This window comes from Callorhinus ursinus, unplaced genomic scaffold (assembly GCF_003265705.2).
Source record: "Callorhinus ursinus isolate GAN/ISIS: 27379988/994484 unplaced genomic scaffold, GSC_fseal_2.0 scaffold85, whole genome shotgun sequence".
In the NCBI taxonomy this organism is placed as follows: domain Eukaryota; kingdom Metazoa; phylum Chordata; class Mammalia; order Carnivora; family Otariidae; genus Callorhinus; species Callorhinus ursinus.
The window spans coordinates 1508531-1526329 of record NW_027397147.1 but is presented as its reverse complement, the minus strand read 5'-3'; the positions used below and the strand labels follow the sequence as shown (position 1 = coordinate 1526329).

Genomic DNA, 17799 nt, shown 5'->3' with positions numbered 1-17799 from the left:
TGTATCCACACCTAACTTAAGAAATAAAAGATCACAAATATGGTTGATTGGTCCTTCCCTCCCTCTTTGGTCTCCTTCCTTCCCCAGAAGTAACCAGCACCCTGAATTTGGCATTAACCATTCTCATGCACTTCTAAACTTGACTTAACATCTAGAACTGTTTTTGCATGTGCTTAAAATTAATGTAACTATTTTCATGATAAAAAAAAACCACTATTAAAGCATTTTCATAGTGAAAAAAATTTTAACTAGTATTTGTTTGTTTATTTAGTATCCTACTGTATGTACTCTTTTGCAACTCACCTTTTTTAACCCTGCACTATGTTTCTGAGATTTAACTGTATTGAGATAAAACTTTTTCAATTTCAAAAGTTGATCTTTAGAAGATAAGTATATAATATACATGCATCTGCTACTTATGACTATGTGGACACCCCAGAAGACGGTTTTACCATGCCTGGACACTGGAATGTACACTGTGTGTGAACCTGGGTGACACGCTGTGTGTTCAGGTTCTGCAGAGCACGTATGACAACGTACATCTTGCACGCGCACGTGCGGGGATGAGAGTGTGTGGATGTGCCTTGCAGTCCATCTGAGTCTCGTCCAGCAAATACTTACTCCCTCTCCACTCTCCACTTCTGCATGAAGGAGACTACTTCCTGCCCCCTGAGGTTGAGCTTGGTCATGTGACCTGCTTTGGCCAATGGAAAGTGACAGTGCCGTTTCCCAGGGGAGGCCTTAAAGGAAGTTGCACTCTGGTGCTCCCTCCTTTGGAGTTTCAGACCTCCATGGCGTGAAGAACAAGCGCCAGGTAGCCTGAGCCCCAGAAGCAGACTCTGGAAGCAGAGCGGTCCTGGTGACCCACAGACCAGTCCTCAAGAAATTAATACTTATTGTTGCGTGCCAATGAGATCATGTGGCTTGATTATACAGCAAAAAGATGACAAATTGGTACCTGTTTGGCACAGCTCTTGGCCTACGCTAACTTCTGGAGAGTTGCTCCAAGCAAAGTGTGTGTCCAAAGGCAATGCTCCATAAGGATTTGGTTTTGGATTAAATGTGTTTACATAAGCGATTGCACACACTGGACATACATGTGCATGTGTATATGGCACTGCTGAATATTAGCCCTCAAACAGGCATGCATGTGGGGAGCACACAGATAGCAAGGTGGTAACTGACCTACAGCTCCCAGTCTGGGCACGTGTGCCCGGACGGAGGGCCATGTGAAAAGCCCAGAGTTGGTTTTGCTGCTGTCTCACTCCCTTTTCCCAAACCTTGGGTATCCTGGAGCAGAGCTGGGAACATCTGAGCCCTTTGAGGCAGGGAGGAAGGTTCCAGAAAGCAAACAGGCAGTAAACCCAAGGGGGAGTATAACTGACCACACTTTCTCTCCCCTTCAAAACCCTTCAGCCTTCCAAAGATGGAACACAGAGGTACCTTTGTGGCAACAGAGCTTAATTCATCTGCTGAAAAAAGTACTAGAAAGGGTCCCAAGTCCTTTGTCGTCTCGGCCGTCCAGTTCTGGGGAAGTCTAGGAAAAGAAGATAAGCAGTCATCTGAAACACCGCACTGTTTTCTCTGTCTCCCAGCATCCTTTTCTTGCAGGAACAGGCCAACTTCATACCTGGGCAAGTCCCATTTCCCTGACCAAGAGAACAGGCATGTGATGCAGGGTAGCACATACAGGACACCAGGTCACCCTTGGGAATTTTGTTGGAACTACTGGAGAAGCCCTCTTCCTCCTGGTATCTCTGGCAGTAAAGAGAATACTGGAAGTTGTTCCCATTACCAAGTAGAGAGAATAGAGGCCACACCAAGGAACACAGAGCTGAGGGCTGGGAGGAGCATATTCCCCACAACATCACTTGAGCCTCTGGATCCAGTCAGGCCTGGAGTATACCCCTGGAGTTTTCCATTACATTCTGTTTCTGAACTCAATAAATTCCCACTTCTTTTTTAGCTTGAATTGTTGGAACTTCTGTCACTTACAGCACAGCCTGTACTTCCTCTTCCATTACTGTCCCCATTCTACAGATGTAGAAATTAAAGTGCAAAAAGATTAAATAGCTTTTCCCGGGTCACATAGACAACAGAGCGTACCACCACGTACACAAAACTTGAACCCAAGGAGTCGGCCTCTAGAGTCCATGTCCCATGTGCCTGGGACAGAGTAATTACTCCAGAAACATCTGCTGTTTTTAACCGCTGACTGATGGCTAGGTCCTACTCAAATACCCGCCCCAACTTCAGAAGACTCTACATGAGAAAAAACAGTTCTGTGTCCGTCCCCTCCCCTGCCCAGAGCTGCCCCAGACCCAGAGCTGACAATGCTTTGATCATCGGCATTACTGTTACTGTTTGTTGTTGTTATTACACAAGAATAAGGATGCACCTCCTTGCATTTGTAAAGTGCCAGCTTTCATAACTCCTGTCCTTAAATGTGCCAAGATCGTACTGGTGACAACCACAGACGCCTACAGAGCAGCTACTGTCCTCACTTTACAGGGCATCTGAAGCCCAAAAAAGAAAGGTCACATTTCTAGAATAAACGAAAGCGGCTAACCTTGTGCTAAGCAAGAGACTCTCTTGTTTGGAGGGCAGGAGCACCAGGGTTCGGCACCCCTTGTGCAGCGCTCAGCCCCCCACCCTCCCCATCCCCGGGGCCAAGCCTGGCCCCTCCTCACCCGTACTGTTCCAGGAGCCTGAGCCTCACCGCAGCCTTCTGCTCGGGGCTAAGGTCTGGGCAGTCTCTGAGCCCGTGCAGGGCTGTGGCCCAGGCCGGAGTGGAGACCCCACGGTGGAGGACGGCTGCCGGCAAGTGGCAGAGCAGTTTGCCCACGATGTCTACCGCGTACTCATCAGCAATGAAGTTGTCCTGAAACCAACAAGCGGAGCTGATGGGAAGATCCAGCAGGGCTCAAGATCGTGACCCCTCCACAACACATCCCAATCCCCAACCTCGTGAAGAGGTTCCGGGACCTGAATCACCCACCCTACCATGGACTAGAAGAGACAGCACAGGGTCTGATTTTACCCCAGGGAGGCAGGCCTTGGAAGTCTAGGAGGCCCCACCAAGGAGCCGGTGTGGGCAGAAGACTTGGCACGTGGTGAACACTCCGTAAATGAGGACTGACGTCATTGTTGGTGCCATTGCTCTGAGGATACCCCAGAGTTCAACGACCATGCTAATAATACTACAGCAAGAATAAAAACAGCACTTCAAAATCTGTACGGGACTTGAAAGCCTCTAAAGCTCTTTCCCCAATGACAAAAGGAGATAGATAACATTTGAATATTTAACACATGCCAGGCAGTGTTCTAAGAGCTTACACTTCCTAATCTTCATCTTCAAAGTAACTGTAAGAGGTAAGTACTAATATCACCCACTTTTTAAAGATAAAGAAACTGCCAGCCAGTGGCAAGCCTAGGGGTCACACTCAGACAATGTGCCCTTTGGGCCTTGGCATTGAACAATTTATTGCCTATTTCATGCCCTCAATAACTGTGCAGGAAGTGCTCTTGCACCCATCTTAGGGATGAGAAGACTGAGGCTCAAGGAGGGGAATAACCTGCTGGAAGCCACATAACCAATTACCGCCAGAGGCCAGCCTAGATCCCAGACTGTGTACTGTGATCTTTCTAGTCCCCCAGAGCAGCCTCCCATCGTTCAAGCCCCAGGATGGCAGTCCTCAGAACTGATGGCCAAGACTGCCCCACCCAGGGTCCCAGGGCCAGCTCTGAGACCCACAGGTCAGACTTCAGGCCATCACCACAAGCTCAAGGTCCCAGCCAGATCCCCCGAGGGCTCCCCAGGATAGCCATAGACACCCAGAGAGGAAAGAATATCAGGGAAAGTGTCACCCAGGAAGAGTTTCCTTACCAGGCACTGCTGTACCTTCCTAAGGACTGAATTCTTTTTGTGGGAATCTAAAACCAAGGAGTCCAACTGACTCTTCCCCAGGCTGATCAGAAACGGTACACACTGGGAAGCTGGGACAGAAGCCAGGTAGCGAGCCCTGGAAAGAGACGGGGAGAAGGAGGGGGGAAAACAATGGCAGCTCTGCGTTTGCCCCTGAAATCAGCCTCCACATGCCCAAGAGCTTATCCCAGGGCTGTTCTATAAATGTTTGTTCTCCCCAGGGATGTTGTGGCTCCTCTTGGGATGGAGCAAGCCTCCCACCCACCACGCCCCTCTTCTGTGGGCAGGGAAACAGATGTCCCATCCTGCCTCTCTTCTACACCCAAGTAGCATCAATCAGAGAATGGGGTCTCCATAAACATATGTTGAGGGACGCCTGGTTGGCTCAGTCCTTAATCCTCTGCCCTCGTTTCCAGTCATGATCTCAGGGTCCTGGGATCGAGCCCCGCATGGGGTTCCCTGCTCAGCAGGGAGCCTGCTTCTCCCTCTCCCACTCCCCCTGCTTGTGTTCCCTCTCTCGCTGTGTCTCTCTCTGTCAAATAAATAAATAAAATCTTAAAAAAAAAATGTTGCCTGATGGACTGGTTGAGGGGAGATGAAGAGAAAGAAAAAGAAAAGGTAGGGACGCCTGGGTGGCTCAGTTGGTTGAGTGTCTGCCTTCAGCTCAGGTCATGATCCCGGGGTCCTGGGATTGAGCCCTGCATCGGACTTCCTGCTCAGCAGGAGCCTGCTTCTCCCTCTGCCTCTGCTGTTCCCCCTGCCTGTGCTGTCTGGCTCTCTCAAATAAATAAACTCTTAAAAAAAAAGAAGAAGAAGAAAAAGTAGAAGTAAGAGATAAAGAACAGAGAGAATAAGATAGAAAGTGAGAAAGAAAGACAAGGAGAGAGCAGGAAAAAGTAAGAGAAATGACACCTGATTCTGGCATCTCCAGTCCAGAACACCCCCCACCCCACCGCAAACTCTTGACCATGTATTCTTAACGGAGGCAATATGGCCCCCTAGGGGGAAAAACTGGTTCGGTTAGAGACAGCGGAAAAAAAAAATCTTAATTATTACAATGATTTGTGACCCACTAAACCTCAATCCTATTCAACAAAATCTTATTCTTGGTAAATTCTCTCATTCAGGAGAAATTAAATTGTTCCCTTTAGGGAGGCAATAATGAAACAGAGGTTGAGAAAGACCGCTCTAGACCCACATGGCCTACTCATCATGACCGGTAGACATGTTCTTCCTCTTCTACACCAGCCCATGTGTCTTTTTCCCTTTATTCCCAAATCTGTCATTGCTACCAGCTTAATATTACTCAAATCTGTTCTTGCCTCTCTATTCACAGGACTGCTATCTTATTTATCTCTTCATTCATTCAGCAAATATCTGCTGCATGCCAGGAACTGTACCGGGCACCAGCTACAAACATGAACACTAGAGGAGGGGGAGGTCCCTGTTCTCAGGATGCTCCATCCCAGTAAGGTAAAGACAAGCGAAACCAGTGAATAAAACAGGTCATTTCAGCCAGTGATAAATGTAAGGAAGAAAACAAAATGGCTCTGCAACGGAGAATGATGGTGAGGACAGCTGGGGAGCCCGTTCTAAGACACAGGTACTTAAGCTGAGATGTGGATGAGTAGAAGGAGAAAGCCATGCCGAGGTCCAGGCTCTAGAAATAAGCTTCCATGTCTCCCTCCTTCCGGCCAGGCCCCCTGCGATCTGTCCACTATGTGGAAAGAGGTAATGATCTCTCTGAAACATAAATGTGAGGAGCTGTGCCCAGAATACAGGTGGAACACCTCATGGTGTCATACAAACCTTCCCTGATTTGACTGTTACCTCTCTGGCATTCTGTCCCCCAACTACTCTGCAGATTCACACCCTTCACTTCCCTTGCCCACCGCTGGACCAAACATTCCTTGTGCCCCTGCCTGGAGTGTCCATCTTGAACTCTGAAACCCCAGCTCATTCTCTGAGTTTAGTCTCCTCCAGCTCTCCAGTCTGAAAGAGTCACACCCCCCTCTGTGCCCTCTACCCATCACCCTTTCCCGTGGTAACAGCACCTGGCTTTCTTGGAGAATCACCCCCTTCACTTGAAGTCCTTGTGGTTTGGGGTGGACCCCACTTCACTCTCAGCTCCAGGGGTACAATACCAAACTAAGCCAGTCAGAACTGTCTATCCACCACAACCCCAGTCAAACCCACGACTTACTGAGAAGGATGGGGAAAAAAAAAAGTCTTTTAACCAGGAGGATATAGCCTTGAATCGGCCAGAGACCACTACAGAGAAAGAAGATGCCTGACGCAGAAGCCTACAGAGGAAAGCTGGGCCAAAAGACAGATGGCTGACCACTGAGCCCCTGGATCCAGTCATGCCTGAAGTCTATTCCTGGAGTTTCCAGTTACCTGAACCAAAACTGACTTTTATTGCTTAAGCCAGTTTAAGGCTCTTATCACTTTCAACCAAATATCAACTTGACATTATAAATGGCTTCATGCTTGTATATTCCCCCTCCCAGAGACTGTAAGCTCTTATAAGGGGAAAAATAAATTATCTTTGAGAACTACTACACAGTAAGCATTCAGTAAATTTTTTTTTGAATAAATGAAGACAATTAACAGCAAGAGAAGGAAGAGGGAAATAAAGAGAAAAAGAGTGTCCAGACTATGTTTGAAAAAGCAGGGCTCCCCCTCCCAGGCCTGAACGCCCACCATACCAGGAGAAATTCCCACAACTCACATCAGCCTTGATCACCCTGGAGCCTGGGCACAGCTGGGAGGCCAGCCCAGATGGGACCTGCTTCACCGGCACTCACTCGGGCTTAGATTGCTTTGGCTTTGGTTTTTAAATAACAGGGGGGGATAAAAAGGCAAGAGACTCTGTCTGAAATATCTATGTGGGGTTCAGAATTTAAATCCTGGTTCACAAGGGCTTAATTCTGGAAGGCACTCTCCACTCTGGCTCCTCACAAAAAGCCAGGGCTGAGATGACTTGGATGACTCCCACCAATCTCATTGTTGGGCCAGAGAGGGGAGCCAATGTTCACTTACGGGAGTGCAGTCAAGAGGAAAGGTGGCATAGAGGATCTGGAGACCTCCCAGTATTTCCACGCCAAACAATTAACCTGAAAGATTAAAGCAATTCTAGGAATTTAGTCCAATAATCATAAGAGCAAACAAAACTGTGCTTTCTTTGGGCCAGGCACTGTTCTAAGTGCTCTATATATGTTTACTTATTATTGAAGAGAACACCCTACGATGTAGGTATCACTACTGTGCCCAGTTTAGGGATGAGCACACCGAGGCGACCACAAGACGAACACAAAAATTTAAGTCTGAGAATGCTCACCTTGTTTTGTTTATAACTGCAAGAAAGTGAGATGTTAAATTCATTAAACAAGGAGGCCATTAGACTGAAGTGGCTCTGATGACAGGGCGCCCTACGTAAGCACACCAAAATCGAAGTCCATAAATGCCTCAAGGTTATGAAATCAAAACACCAACAACAACCAATCACCAAGAGTCAACTAGGCTTTAAGCTATAACCAGTCAAATAATTTCTTTCTCTGCATCTGCACTTTCTCTGTATATGTCTCTTCCCCTGCAGGGCACTCTAAACCACTTCTGGTTCAGCACTGCCCAATTCCAATCGATTTTCGCTCAGAAAAACTCTAAATTTTTCTGAACTCTAAATCTCAAAAAAAAAAAAAATATGCCTAGGTTTACCTTTTAACAGAGCCAGAATGTCACTGTCCCTCGGTCTGGGATTGGTTAGGTAAGTTATGGTATATCCATACAACTGAATGCTATGCAACTATTTTGTTTCAAAAGGTAGATTTATATCCATTAACATGGAATGACGGCCATGACCTATTTATGTACACACACACACACACGCCTGTGCTATAAAGTTAAACAGAACAACGTATATAGTATGAACTCATTTGTGTTTTTTTAAATTACACGTAAATACATTTTATAGACACAAAAAAACTCACAAAGTCGATAGCAAACTTTTCTTCGTGGTTACATTAAGAGAGATTCTCAGGGCGCCTGGGTGGCTCAGTTGGTAAAGCGTCTGACTTTGGCTCAGGTCTTGACCTCAGGGTCCTGGGATCAAGCCCCGCATCGGGCTCCCCACTCAGTGGGGAGTCTGCTTGTCCCTCTGTCCCTCCCTAATGCTAGAGCACTCCCTCCCTCTCTCTCTCTCAAATAAATAAATAAAATCTTTAAAAAAAAAAAAAGAGGAACTCTAAATCTCAGCACCTTTGAGACTTTGGGTTGGAAAATCCTTTGTTGTGGGGCTGTTCTCTGCATTGTAGGGAGTGAGCAGCATCCCTGGCCTCTACTCACTAGATGCATCTCCCCCAGGAGTGACAACCGAAAGTGTCTCCAGATATGGCTAAATAGTTTTCCGAGAATCACTGCTCCAGGGGAAATTTGGGGAAATTTTACTCTCTATATATTGTTTTATTCTTTAATAATAATTATGTGTTTTCAGCAAAAGTGTAAACAACAAAGGCAAATTTTCTAATTAACTGGTATTTGAAGCTCCTGAGCATTGAGGGATTCTAGGTAAGGAGCTTTGTTGGAACAATTCTTCCTCCTTGAACATGGAGGTCTTCCTCAAAGTAGGTCTGACCTCCACCCACTGGATCAGTTTGAGGAGTATAAAGGAGACCGCCATGCCAGGGTCCAGGTTACCAAAATAATTTGCTTTCCTCCCTGCGTGGGCAAGACTTCTAATACAGTTCAATAGTTCTTACCAGGGAACTTTTATAAATGTGAATTATCAGGCTTCACCCCAGAAATTGGAAGTGAGGCTCTGCAATCTGTGTTGTTGTTAATGTTGTTTTCATCTGTGGGTTGTTTTTTTTTTTTTTTTGTGGGGTTTTTTTAAACAGCTTTATTGAGGTATTTTGATATGCAAAGACCTGCACGTATAATGCATACACTTTGATGAATTTGGACATAGACAAACATCCTTGATACCATCACACAATCAAGGTAATAGACACATCCAACACCTCCCAGAGTTACCTTTATTCCTTTTTGTTTTTGTTTCTGTGGTAAGAGCACTTAACATGAGATCTACCCTCTTAACAAATTCTGAAGTATACAATACTGCATTGTTAATGATAGGCACTGTGTTGCACAGCAGATTTCTATAATGTATTCATCTAGTAAAACTGAAACTTAATACCCATCAAACAACCCCAGCATTCCAGGCAATGCTGATACTCAAATTGGAGAACCATTGACTGAATGCAAGGGAATGACAGGGCTTTGTGAAAATTTTGCCTATTCCTCTAAGGACCTTGGATTATACACCAAGCTTTAAGCTTATTTCCTGGCTCTCAGGGAGAGAATTCATTATCTGGAAACCTTTCATTCATATCTACAACACGCCAGGCCAGAGGCGGGAAGATGCCTTGTATATCTGCCTGCTCACCCTCTCAGGACTCCGTCCCACCAAAAGTTTAGACTCCCAAGTCCAAACACTGTTCCCAAGGCCCGATTTTACTTGCTTAGATCCAGTGAAAAGTCAGTTTCCGCCTCTGGTCTCCCCAAAAGGATAAAGAGTCTCCCTAACCATTTGGAAAATGAAGTATTAAATGAAGAAGAAAATACTTTTATTAAAGTACTGTTCCCGGGGGGTGGGGGGATGGGTTAGCCTGGTGATGGGTATTGAGGAGGGCACGTTCTACATGGAGCACTGGGTGTTATGCACAAACAATGAATCATGGAACACTACATCAAAAACTAATGATGTCATGTATGGTGATTAACATAACAATAAAAAATTTTTTAAAAAGTACTGTTCCCATTCCAGGCTACCTCTGGAAAGGACAGGAAGGAGGGAAATGACTTTCAGTCTCAGAACATAATTACGAACATGCCAAACGGTGTACCCTACAACTGTATTTTATCTGAGTTTCGATCTGAGTTTAGAATAACCAATCTGGTGAAGCTCTGGCTGTAGAGACAGGGTTATCTGGAGCTTTTAAAAAAGAAACTGGAGGGGCGCCTGGGTGGCTCAGTCATTAAGCGTCTGCCTTCAGCTCGGGTCATGGTCCCAGGGTCCTGGGATCGAGCCCCGCATTGGGCTCCCTGCTCCATGGGAAGCCTGCTTCTCCCTCTCCCACTCCCCCTGCTTATGTTCCCTCTCTCACTGTGTCTCTCTCTGTCAATAAATAAATAATAAATAAATAAAATCTTAAAAAAAAGATAAAAAAGAAACTGGAGAAAACCTGGCTCAATATTTGGCCCCACATCATCACTTGCATGGGAATAATCCTGACACAAATATCTTAAGCTGCCATAGTCAATCCAGGCAGGGAGAGAGAATCAGAAGCTCGAACGTGCCGTGATGGTACCTGATAGGGTGAGAGCAGGGAGAGGTTGTTCTCAAAATAGTGGAAATGGGTCAGAAAGGAGTCCGCACTCATGGCATCAATGTGGGAGCATGTCACGCCTTTGACCAGCTGCCCTGTGCTGGAAAACAGAACAAGGGACCCAGGAGCAGGGCTGGGGAGGGGAGAAGAAAGAAGGGGCAAGAGAAAGCAGGTCTGATGGGCACAGGCTACAGACTGACTGTCCAACTCTCCCTCCTGGGAAATTAGGCTCCAAAGGGCTCATCAGCCCCCAGGCCAAGTATACTCGCCTACCTCAGGAGCTCCTCGGGCCTTCTGGTCGACTTTGACAGAAGCTCATACAGGAACAAGGCCTGAGGGAAGAGAATGGTTGCCCGTACGGATAGAGCACTCACTTACTTACTCACTCACCCTGAGGAGCACAGTGTGTGCCCAGCACCGTGAAGCCCTATGGGGAGGACACACTATGATCCCATTTTACAGATGGGGAAATGGAGGCCTAACAGGCTATGTTATTCACTCAGGCCCACACAACTGCTAGGTGGTAGAGCTGGGATTTGAACCAGTGTCAGAGTGATTGCAGAATGCATGCTCTCACACCTGGAGGATCCCCTGTGCTCTAGAACACAAATGAGGAGCAAAGCCGTCAGGAAGCAAGGCTGGAGGTTTATTTCCTATGCTTTGTGAAGCTGCTGATCAGCTGAGGACCCTCCACAGCCCCTGTCCATGCCCCCCTACTAGCTCCCAGGAAGCAAAAGAGAAGACGGATGAACAGACCAAGACGGGCTAGAAAGTACCATCAATAAAGTAACTCCTACTTGCAGCACACGCTGCCCTCCAACCCTCCCAGATGGGCACTCTACAAGAACAATACCTAGTAGGCAGGGGAGTCATTTGTTTTAAGGAACGTAATTTTACAGAACACCTAACTTGCAGATGCGATCAAGTATGACATTCATCTATTTTATAGACTCTGAAACTTTGAACATAATTCCTCAAAAGGAATAAATTATGAGCCAGGGTTAGGCAGAGGCATCTGTGACATGACAGCCAGGCCCAGGAGAAAGGAACAGCTAGGGAGGTAAGCTCCCTAAGCTCTGTGTCTGGCCCCAGACATTTCCTCAGGCGCAGGATCAGGTTCTGGGACCCTACCCCACCCCAGTCTTCCCCATCGCTAAGATTCTCTCCCTCCCTCTCCCTCCGCCCCTCCCCACCGCACCCCACCCCTCAGCAGGTGCACGCATGCTCTCTCTCTCTCTCTCAAGCTCTTAAAAAAAAATAAATAAATCATTTAAAAAAAAGAAAGAAACTAGCCCCATTTCACACTGAGAAAACTGAGGCTGAGTGAGAAGTGGCTCCCCCAAAGTTAATAAGTGGTAGCACCCAAATTCATGCTCAGGTCTTGTCCAACTTCTTAATACTATGGGGTTCTGCCCCCTGAGTGTAATCACACAGAAATAAATTTCTTTTGCCAAATTCACCTTAAAACGGAGCTTTCCCACAAGGCAGAGAGTCAGAAATCCAGGAGTGATCTGGGCATCATGGTTGTGATATTGTGATTTACAATAAGAAATCTCTATTTGTTCTTATTCCCTTTTCTGGCACCAGCTCCTAAAACCCTGGGAATTTCCTAAGCAGGGAGAGTAATCAAGGCCTCTTTTCTCATGTTAATGAACGACTTTTTGGAAAGCACCTGAGGGTGGAGGGGTGTTGCTGGAAGAACCAAACTCGTGAGTGGAGGGTTGGAACTTGCAGTCCCACCCCGGACCTCCAGGGAGGGGAGAGGGACTGGATGCTGAATCAATCACTAACAGCCAATGATTTCATCAAGCATGCCTATGTGATAAAGCCTCCATAAAAACCCAAAAGCACCCAGTTCAGAGAGCTTCCAGTTGGTGAACAGGTGTAGGTGCTGGGAGGGTGGCGCATCTGGAGAGGCCATGGAAGCTCCGCACCCATTCCCCACACCTTGTCCCATGCTTCTCTTCCTTCTGGCTGTTCCTGAGTTATAGCCTTTTATAATAAAGCAGTGATCTAGTAAGTAAAATGTTTCTCTGAGTTCTGTGAGCGCTTGACCAAGTTAATCAAACCAAAGTAGGGCAGGGTGGTCATTGGAACCTTTGATCTACAGCTGGTAGGTCAGAAGCACAGGGGACGAGGACTTGTGACTGGCATCTGAAGTTGAGGGGCAGGGGGTGTAGGATTATAGGGCTGAACCCTTGACCTGTGGGATCTGATGCCATCACCAGGTTGACAGTGTCAGAACTGAGATGAATCATAGGACACCCAACTGGTGTTGGGAGAATTCCTTGTTGGTGTGAGGAACCCACTCCCCCCAACATATACACATCCAAATTGGTGTCAGAATCCTCAGTGGTCATACCTGACTCCTTCGAAGCTCCTTTTCCTTTAGGACTGTAGTGTTAAATCCGGGTTCCCTCCGTAAATCGAAAAGAGACACCTCCTTAAAGAAAGCCCCTTGTATTTCCACAAGGCCTGAGGTAGTATCTCCTGCTTCAATCATCTGCCAAGAGTGAGGATAAGCATAATAACCACCTTGTAGAAGGTGCACTGAACTTTGGGTAAGGGCCAGGCACTGTGTCGGTGCTTTCAGAGGCCATGAAATCCACCATATCTGCTCAGCAACCCTCTGAGGTGGGGGACTATCCTTACCCCCATTCTGCAGGTGAGAAAACTGAGGCTTAATAAGTAACTGGTTGAAAGTTGGTAAGTAAGATTCAAGCACAAGTCCATCTTATTCCAGAACCCACATTCTTTATTTTAACCAGACGTGCTATTGCTATCTGCAAGGTGTTGGTATTTTAAGTCCAACTCCTTGGGTTTCATTTCCTAACAGATTTTGCAACTGGACACAGCAGGTGTGAGAGGATAGGACGCCCAAAGACCCACTGCCAAGGGAGAAAGAGGAACATAGGTGTGACTTCAAATCATGGAAGGGGCTTTCAGAAGCACTCTGTGAACTTCGGGATTCATTTTGAGATTTGAAAAACAAACTTTCAAAACATTATCATATCAAGAAACCTAATTTAAGAAAAGTCTTCCAGAGTCAACTGGCTAAGGAAAGCTCCGGGGTCTGGGAAGAAATATAGTGTGACCCTTGGAGCGCCTCGGTGGCGCAGTCAGTTAACTGTCCGTCTCTTGGTTTCAGCTCAGGTCCTGATCTCAGGGTCATGAACTCAAGGCCCCACATCAGGCTCAGCTTAGAGTCTGTTTGAGATTCTCTCTTCCTTTCCCTCTGCCCCTCCCACTCACGCTCTTTCTCTCTAAAATAAATAAATTAATCTTTAAAACAGAAAGAGAGGAAGGAAGGAAGGAAGGACAGAAGGAAGGAAGGAGGAAAGGAAGGAAGGGAGGGAGGAGGAAAGGAAGGAAGGGAGGGAGGGAGGGAGGGAGGGAGGGAAAGAAAAGAAAAATGCAGCATGAACCTCTTTCTGGAAAAGAAGGAAAGTGGCCATCAGGGGAAGGTTCAGAACACACCAAAGATTCAGCTAACCCCAGCCCTGAGTCAATGGCCCAAAGTCACAGCACACTCACAAAACCCCAAAACCACATGCTCTGTGAACCACACGGCTGAGGACCCGATGTCTTCCTCTCACCTTGCTGAGGACACCTTGCTTCTGGGCAGGTGACAAGTCGGACACATGCAAAGAGACCGTGCTTCTCAGGACCTGCAAGAGGTCCCTGCAATCCATGCCATAGAAGGCCTGGGTGCCAATCCCGGCCAGCAGCACGCCCATCTGGCTGACATTGTAGAAAGACGGCACCTGGGAAGACCGGCCGCGAGGAGGATGAGGTTCTACTCTGGTTTCTCACCTGGGAGACACTTACCCCACTGCATGCCGGTATCTGGATGGGTGCCAGGGGCACGACTGGAAGCAAGACACATGCTGCCCTCCCAGACCTTCCTTCCTTCCATCAGGAAAGAGAGTCAATATCAAAACACAACACATGAAGCTAGTGCTCTGCCCAGGGCATACCGTGCTGTCCGAGGCCACAGTACAAATATCAAAAAGTCATGACCCATGCACCACAGCTGGCCATACAATGGGCTTCTGGGTGTGTGTTGAACTTGGACTAGCTGACAACATTTTAAAATGGGGGTAATTTCCATTAAAATCCAGGTTTAAAAAAAAATCTGAGCACCAGGCAATACCAGGCCCACATCGGCAACAGTTGGCAAGAACTGACCAGCAGCTGCCCCTTGACGTAGGTCATGGGGCTCTCAGTTTACCTAGCCCCACCCCCTCGTACAAGGCCCCCAGGTAGCCCACTTTTCTCATGAAGTCCCCTGACACAGCAAACCCCATGCTCATCTATCTCCATGTAGAAGCTTTGAGTTGAAAAAAATGTTTCAGGATATGGGTCTGATATTTTATGACAGATAGGATTGTGGCTGTCTGCCCCATCAAAAACTCTACTTGTTTTGTCTCCTTCCTTTAGAGTAAAGATGCTAGATGGTTTTCCATATAATCAGGAACATTCATTCCTTAGCTCTACAAAAAGCCAGTTGTGTGGTTTGCCTGCTGTGCTCTGTAGAATGGATAGTCTCTACCATCCTCAAGGAAGGCAAGACCTCTCGAGCTCTTGGCATCTTCATAACAATTGCTTCACCAAAGAGACAAGTCACTTTGTCCAGGACTGGGAGGAACAAGACGGTCTCCCTCAGCTCCCTGAAATCAAATGTATGTTTCACTGTGCAAGTAAACTCACGGGGCCCCAGTCAAAACAGAGGAGGGCAGCCAAGCCTTCAAACTAAGTTGCCATGAGGCTAGAAGAGACAAGAATGGGCTAGCCTTGGCCTTGAGTCAGAAAGTAAGAATGGATGGACCATGGCCATGGTGCCATGCTGGAGGCAGTCAGCATGGGAGTTAAGCAAGCAGACTCTGAAGCCAGACATCCTGGGTTCAATCCCAGCTGTGTCCCTTTTATGGGACCCTGGCAATTCCCTTACACACTCTGTGCCCCTCATGAATGACATAGAAAATGAAGATCAGAACATACTACTGACTTCAAATGGTTGTTGAGAACATTGAACAATTAACTCACTTAGACCCGAACCTGGCACACAGGAAGTACTTAATGTATATGTTATTATTGTCACTTTGGAATTGGTCCCCAGTCCAGTCCTCATGAACTAGTCTGCATCCCGGGACACAGCTATGAGACAGAAAGAGCAGGACACCAAAATACTTAGGGGCTCAGGGTTCTGGAGCCCCTTTTACTGAGCCCAGGGCAGAGAAATGATTTCCCCAGGAAAAAAGACTCATTTCCCACCCCAGGAGCAACTGGACATGGACTAATAAGGCTCCTGTCCCCTCTAAACAGGACCTTCTGCAAGGACAATTCCCTCCCTGCTGCCCAAAATGAATAAAATAGCATTATCTTTCATCTCAGGATGAGGGACGTGTTTGCAGCCTCAATAACAAGCAAGGAAATCCTGGAATAGGTCCCAAGCTTTGCAAACAACACAACAGCCACCACTCATTGAGCTCACACTCTAGGTCACATGTTCCAACCTCTTCCTGCGTACTGACCCGCAGAATGCTTACAGCCCTCCTACAGAAGAGGCACTATCATTATCCCCATCCTACAAATAGAGAAACTGAGGCAAAAAGGCAAGCCCATTGTCCAGTGTCTCGCAGCTAGTAAACGGCAGAGCGAGTCCTCTTTGGCACCATCTTCGTACTGACTGGCTGTCCTTGTGTGTCACTGGCCCTTGGGTCTCAGAGCATTAAAAAAAAGAGTTCCAACTGACCTTCTCATGGGCCAAGTATTTGGCAGACAAGATGATGACCTGGCTCTTGGTCCAGCCTGAGACCTGGTTGAGGGTAGACATGGCACCATGCACAGCCTCGGGGGAGAGGGATTCCAGCTGACTGTGGGTCAAGCCCACAACCGCATCCGACAAAGAGCCCAGAGTCTCATTGAGGGTCTGGTTTTCCATGGCGATGTCCAGGAGGTGGGCTTTGAGCTAGAAGGGGAGCAAGCTGGCATGAGGGTGGGTAACAAGCAGCACAGTGGCTCCCTCTGCCTACGCCCTGGGGTAGTCACAACACCCTCCCCAACCCTGGCCCAAGGAGTCCTGACCAGACAATGAGTCGCCCCAATGAAGAGCACCACCTCCTCTGGCCTTGACCTTAATATGCTACAAATTCACTTTGTACTTCATTTAAATATTAACTTGCTATTAAATCAACCTTGAAACAAGGCAGAAGGAAATTTTGTTCACTTTGTCCATAATTCTACCACCCTCTCATAGCATCTGTTGTCTTTTTGTGACCTTGAACTCTGCATCCATATACATGGCTGCTTTTCTTTCATGAAACATCCAGGGTGTTCTTTGTGATAATATATAATCCATGCAAAAATAATTTTTTATTTAAGTGAAAGTAAAATCTCCTGAAACTCCTCATAAAAATAACTATGATTAGGGGCCCCTGGGTGCCTCAGCTGGTTAAGGGGATGACTCTTGATTTTGGCTTAGGTCGTGATCTCAGGGTCCTGGGATCGAACCCTGCGTGGGGCACCCTGCTCAGCGGGGAATCTGCTTCTCCCTCTGCCTCTACCCCCGACACCTCACTCATGCTCATTATCTCTCTATCAGATAAATAAATAAATCTTAAAAAAATAAGTAAACTACAGCATGTTTCACAGAGTCATAACATGAATGGAAGTATGATTTTCTATATTTTTTACTTAGGTTTTACACAGATTTTCACGTTTCTGGGATCGCCTTAACAATGATTTTATTATACTATGCCTATCTAGTTATAGTTAACTGTGTTTCCTAACCACTCTCAGTAAAGAACATTGCTACATGACCTCTGTGCCCAAAAATGAGAATGGTTCATGTTTTCACACCTGAAGTTGTAGGAACAGTGTATTCCTATCAGAAATGTGCACACCAGTGTACCAGGCAATACTGAAATGGCCACTGGGGGGCAGCAGAGTGAAATGAAAGAAAGCTGTCACAGCCTCTGGGGTCTCCAAATTCTGCAGGTTTCCTTCCCAGCGGCTCAGCTTCCACATCTGTAAGACGGAGACATGTGCTTGAGCAGTGCTTTGCAAAGCACTGTGGTCCTTGACCAGCAACATGACCCAGAACCTTGTTAGAAATGCAGATTCTCAGGCCCTGCCTGGGTCCTCCTGAACCAGAGACACTGAGTTTGAGGCCCGGCAACCAGTATTTTAACAAACCCTCCAGGTGACTCTGATGCACCCTCTGGTCTGGGAAGTACTGAGCTAGGTGATCCCAAAGGGTACTCTTATATCTTCACTGTATTGGACTTTCTCGGTCAGAATGGCCACCGCTTATGCCTGTGGCTTTAAAATACATTCATCTTCTGATGTTTGGTTTGAGTTGGCTTGGGAGAGATCCTTTTCCTTGAAAATAAAAACATGCATTGGTGAAGATCATTATGACTATGTCCAATGTCAAATGGGATCGGGAATTTTATAGTTACATGTGAAAAACTACTGTGGAATTAT

At 46.8% G+C, this 17799-nt stretch overlaps 1 protein-coding gene and 1 non-coding gene across 7 annotated transcripts in view; one reads left to right on the top strand and one right to left on the bottom strand.

Annotated features, from left to right (window-relative positions):
• OTOA (otoancorin) overlaps window positions 1–17799 on the bottom strand; it is a 68087-nt gene that overhangs the window by 23217 nt on the left and 27071 nt on the right. For 3 of the 6 annotated variants that reach the window (XR_012376788.1, XM_025855393.2, XM_073887990.1), the window contains 10 exons: window positions 17173–17340; window positions 16067–16282; window positions 13908–14075; window positions 12674–12814; window positions 10585–10643; window positions 10294–10411; window positions 6968–7041; window positions 3887–4022; window positions 2691–2881; window positions 1444–1537 (listed from right to left, as the gene is read on the bottom strand). Coding sequence is in view for 5 of the 6 variants with exons in the window: in XM_025855393.2 (XP_025711178.1) it covers window positions 1444–1537; window positions 2691–2881; window positions 3887–4022; window positions 6968–7041; window positions 10294–10411; window positions 10585–10643; window positions 12674–12814; window positions 13908–14075; window positions 16067–16282; window positions 17173–17340 (1365 nt within the window). In the remaining variant the exon portion in view is untranslated. The remainder of the gene's footprint in view (window positions 1–1443; window positions 1538–2690; window positions 2882–3886; window positions 4023–6967; window positions 7042–10293; window positions 10412–10584; window positions 10644–12673; window positions 12815–13907; window positions 14076–16066; window positions 16283–17172; window positions 17341–17799) is intronic. The other 3 variants (XM_025855397.2, XM_025855398.2, XM_073887988.1) reach the window with 3 other exon arrangements.
• Window positions 7968–8051, top strand: TRNAQ-UUG (transfer RNA glutamine (anticodon UUG)). Its single transcript has one exon. It is a non-coding gene; the product is annotated as a tRNA-Gln (tRNA).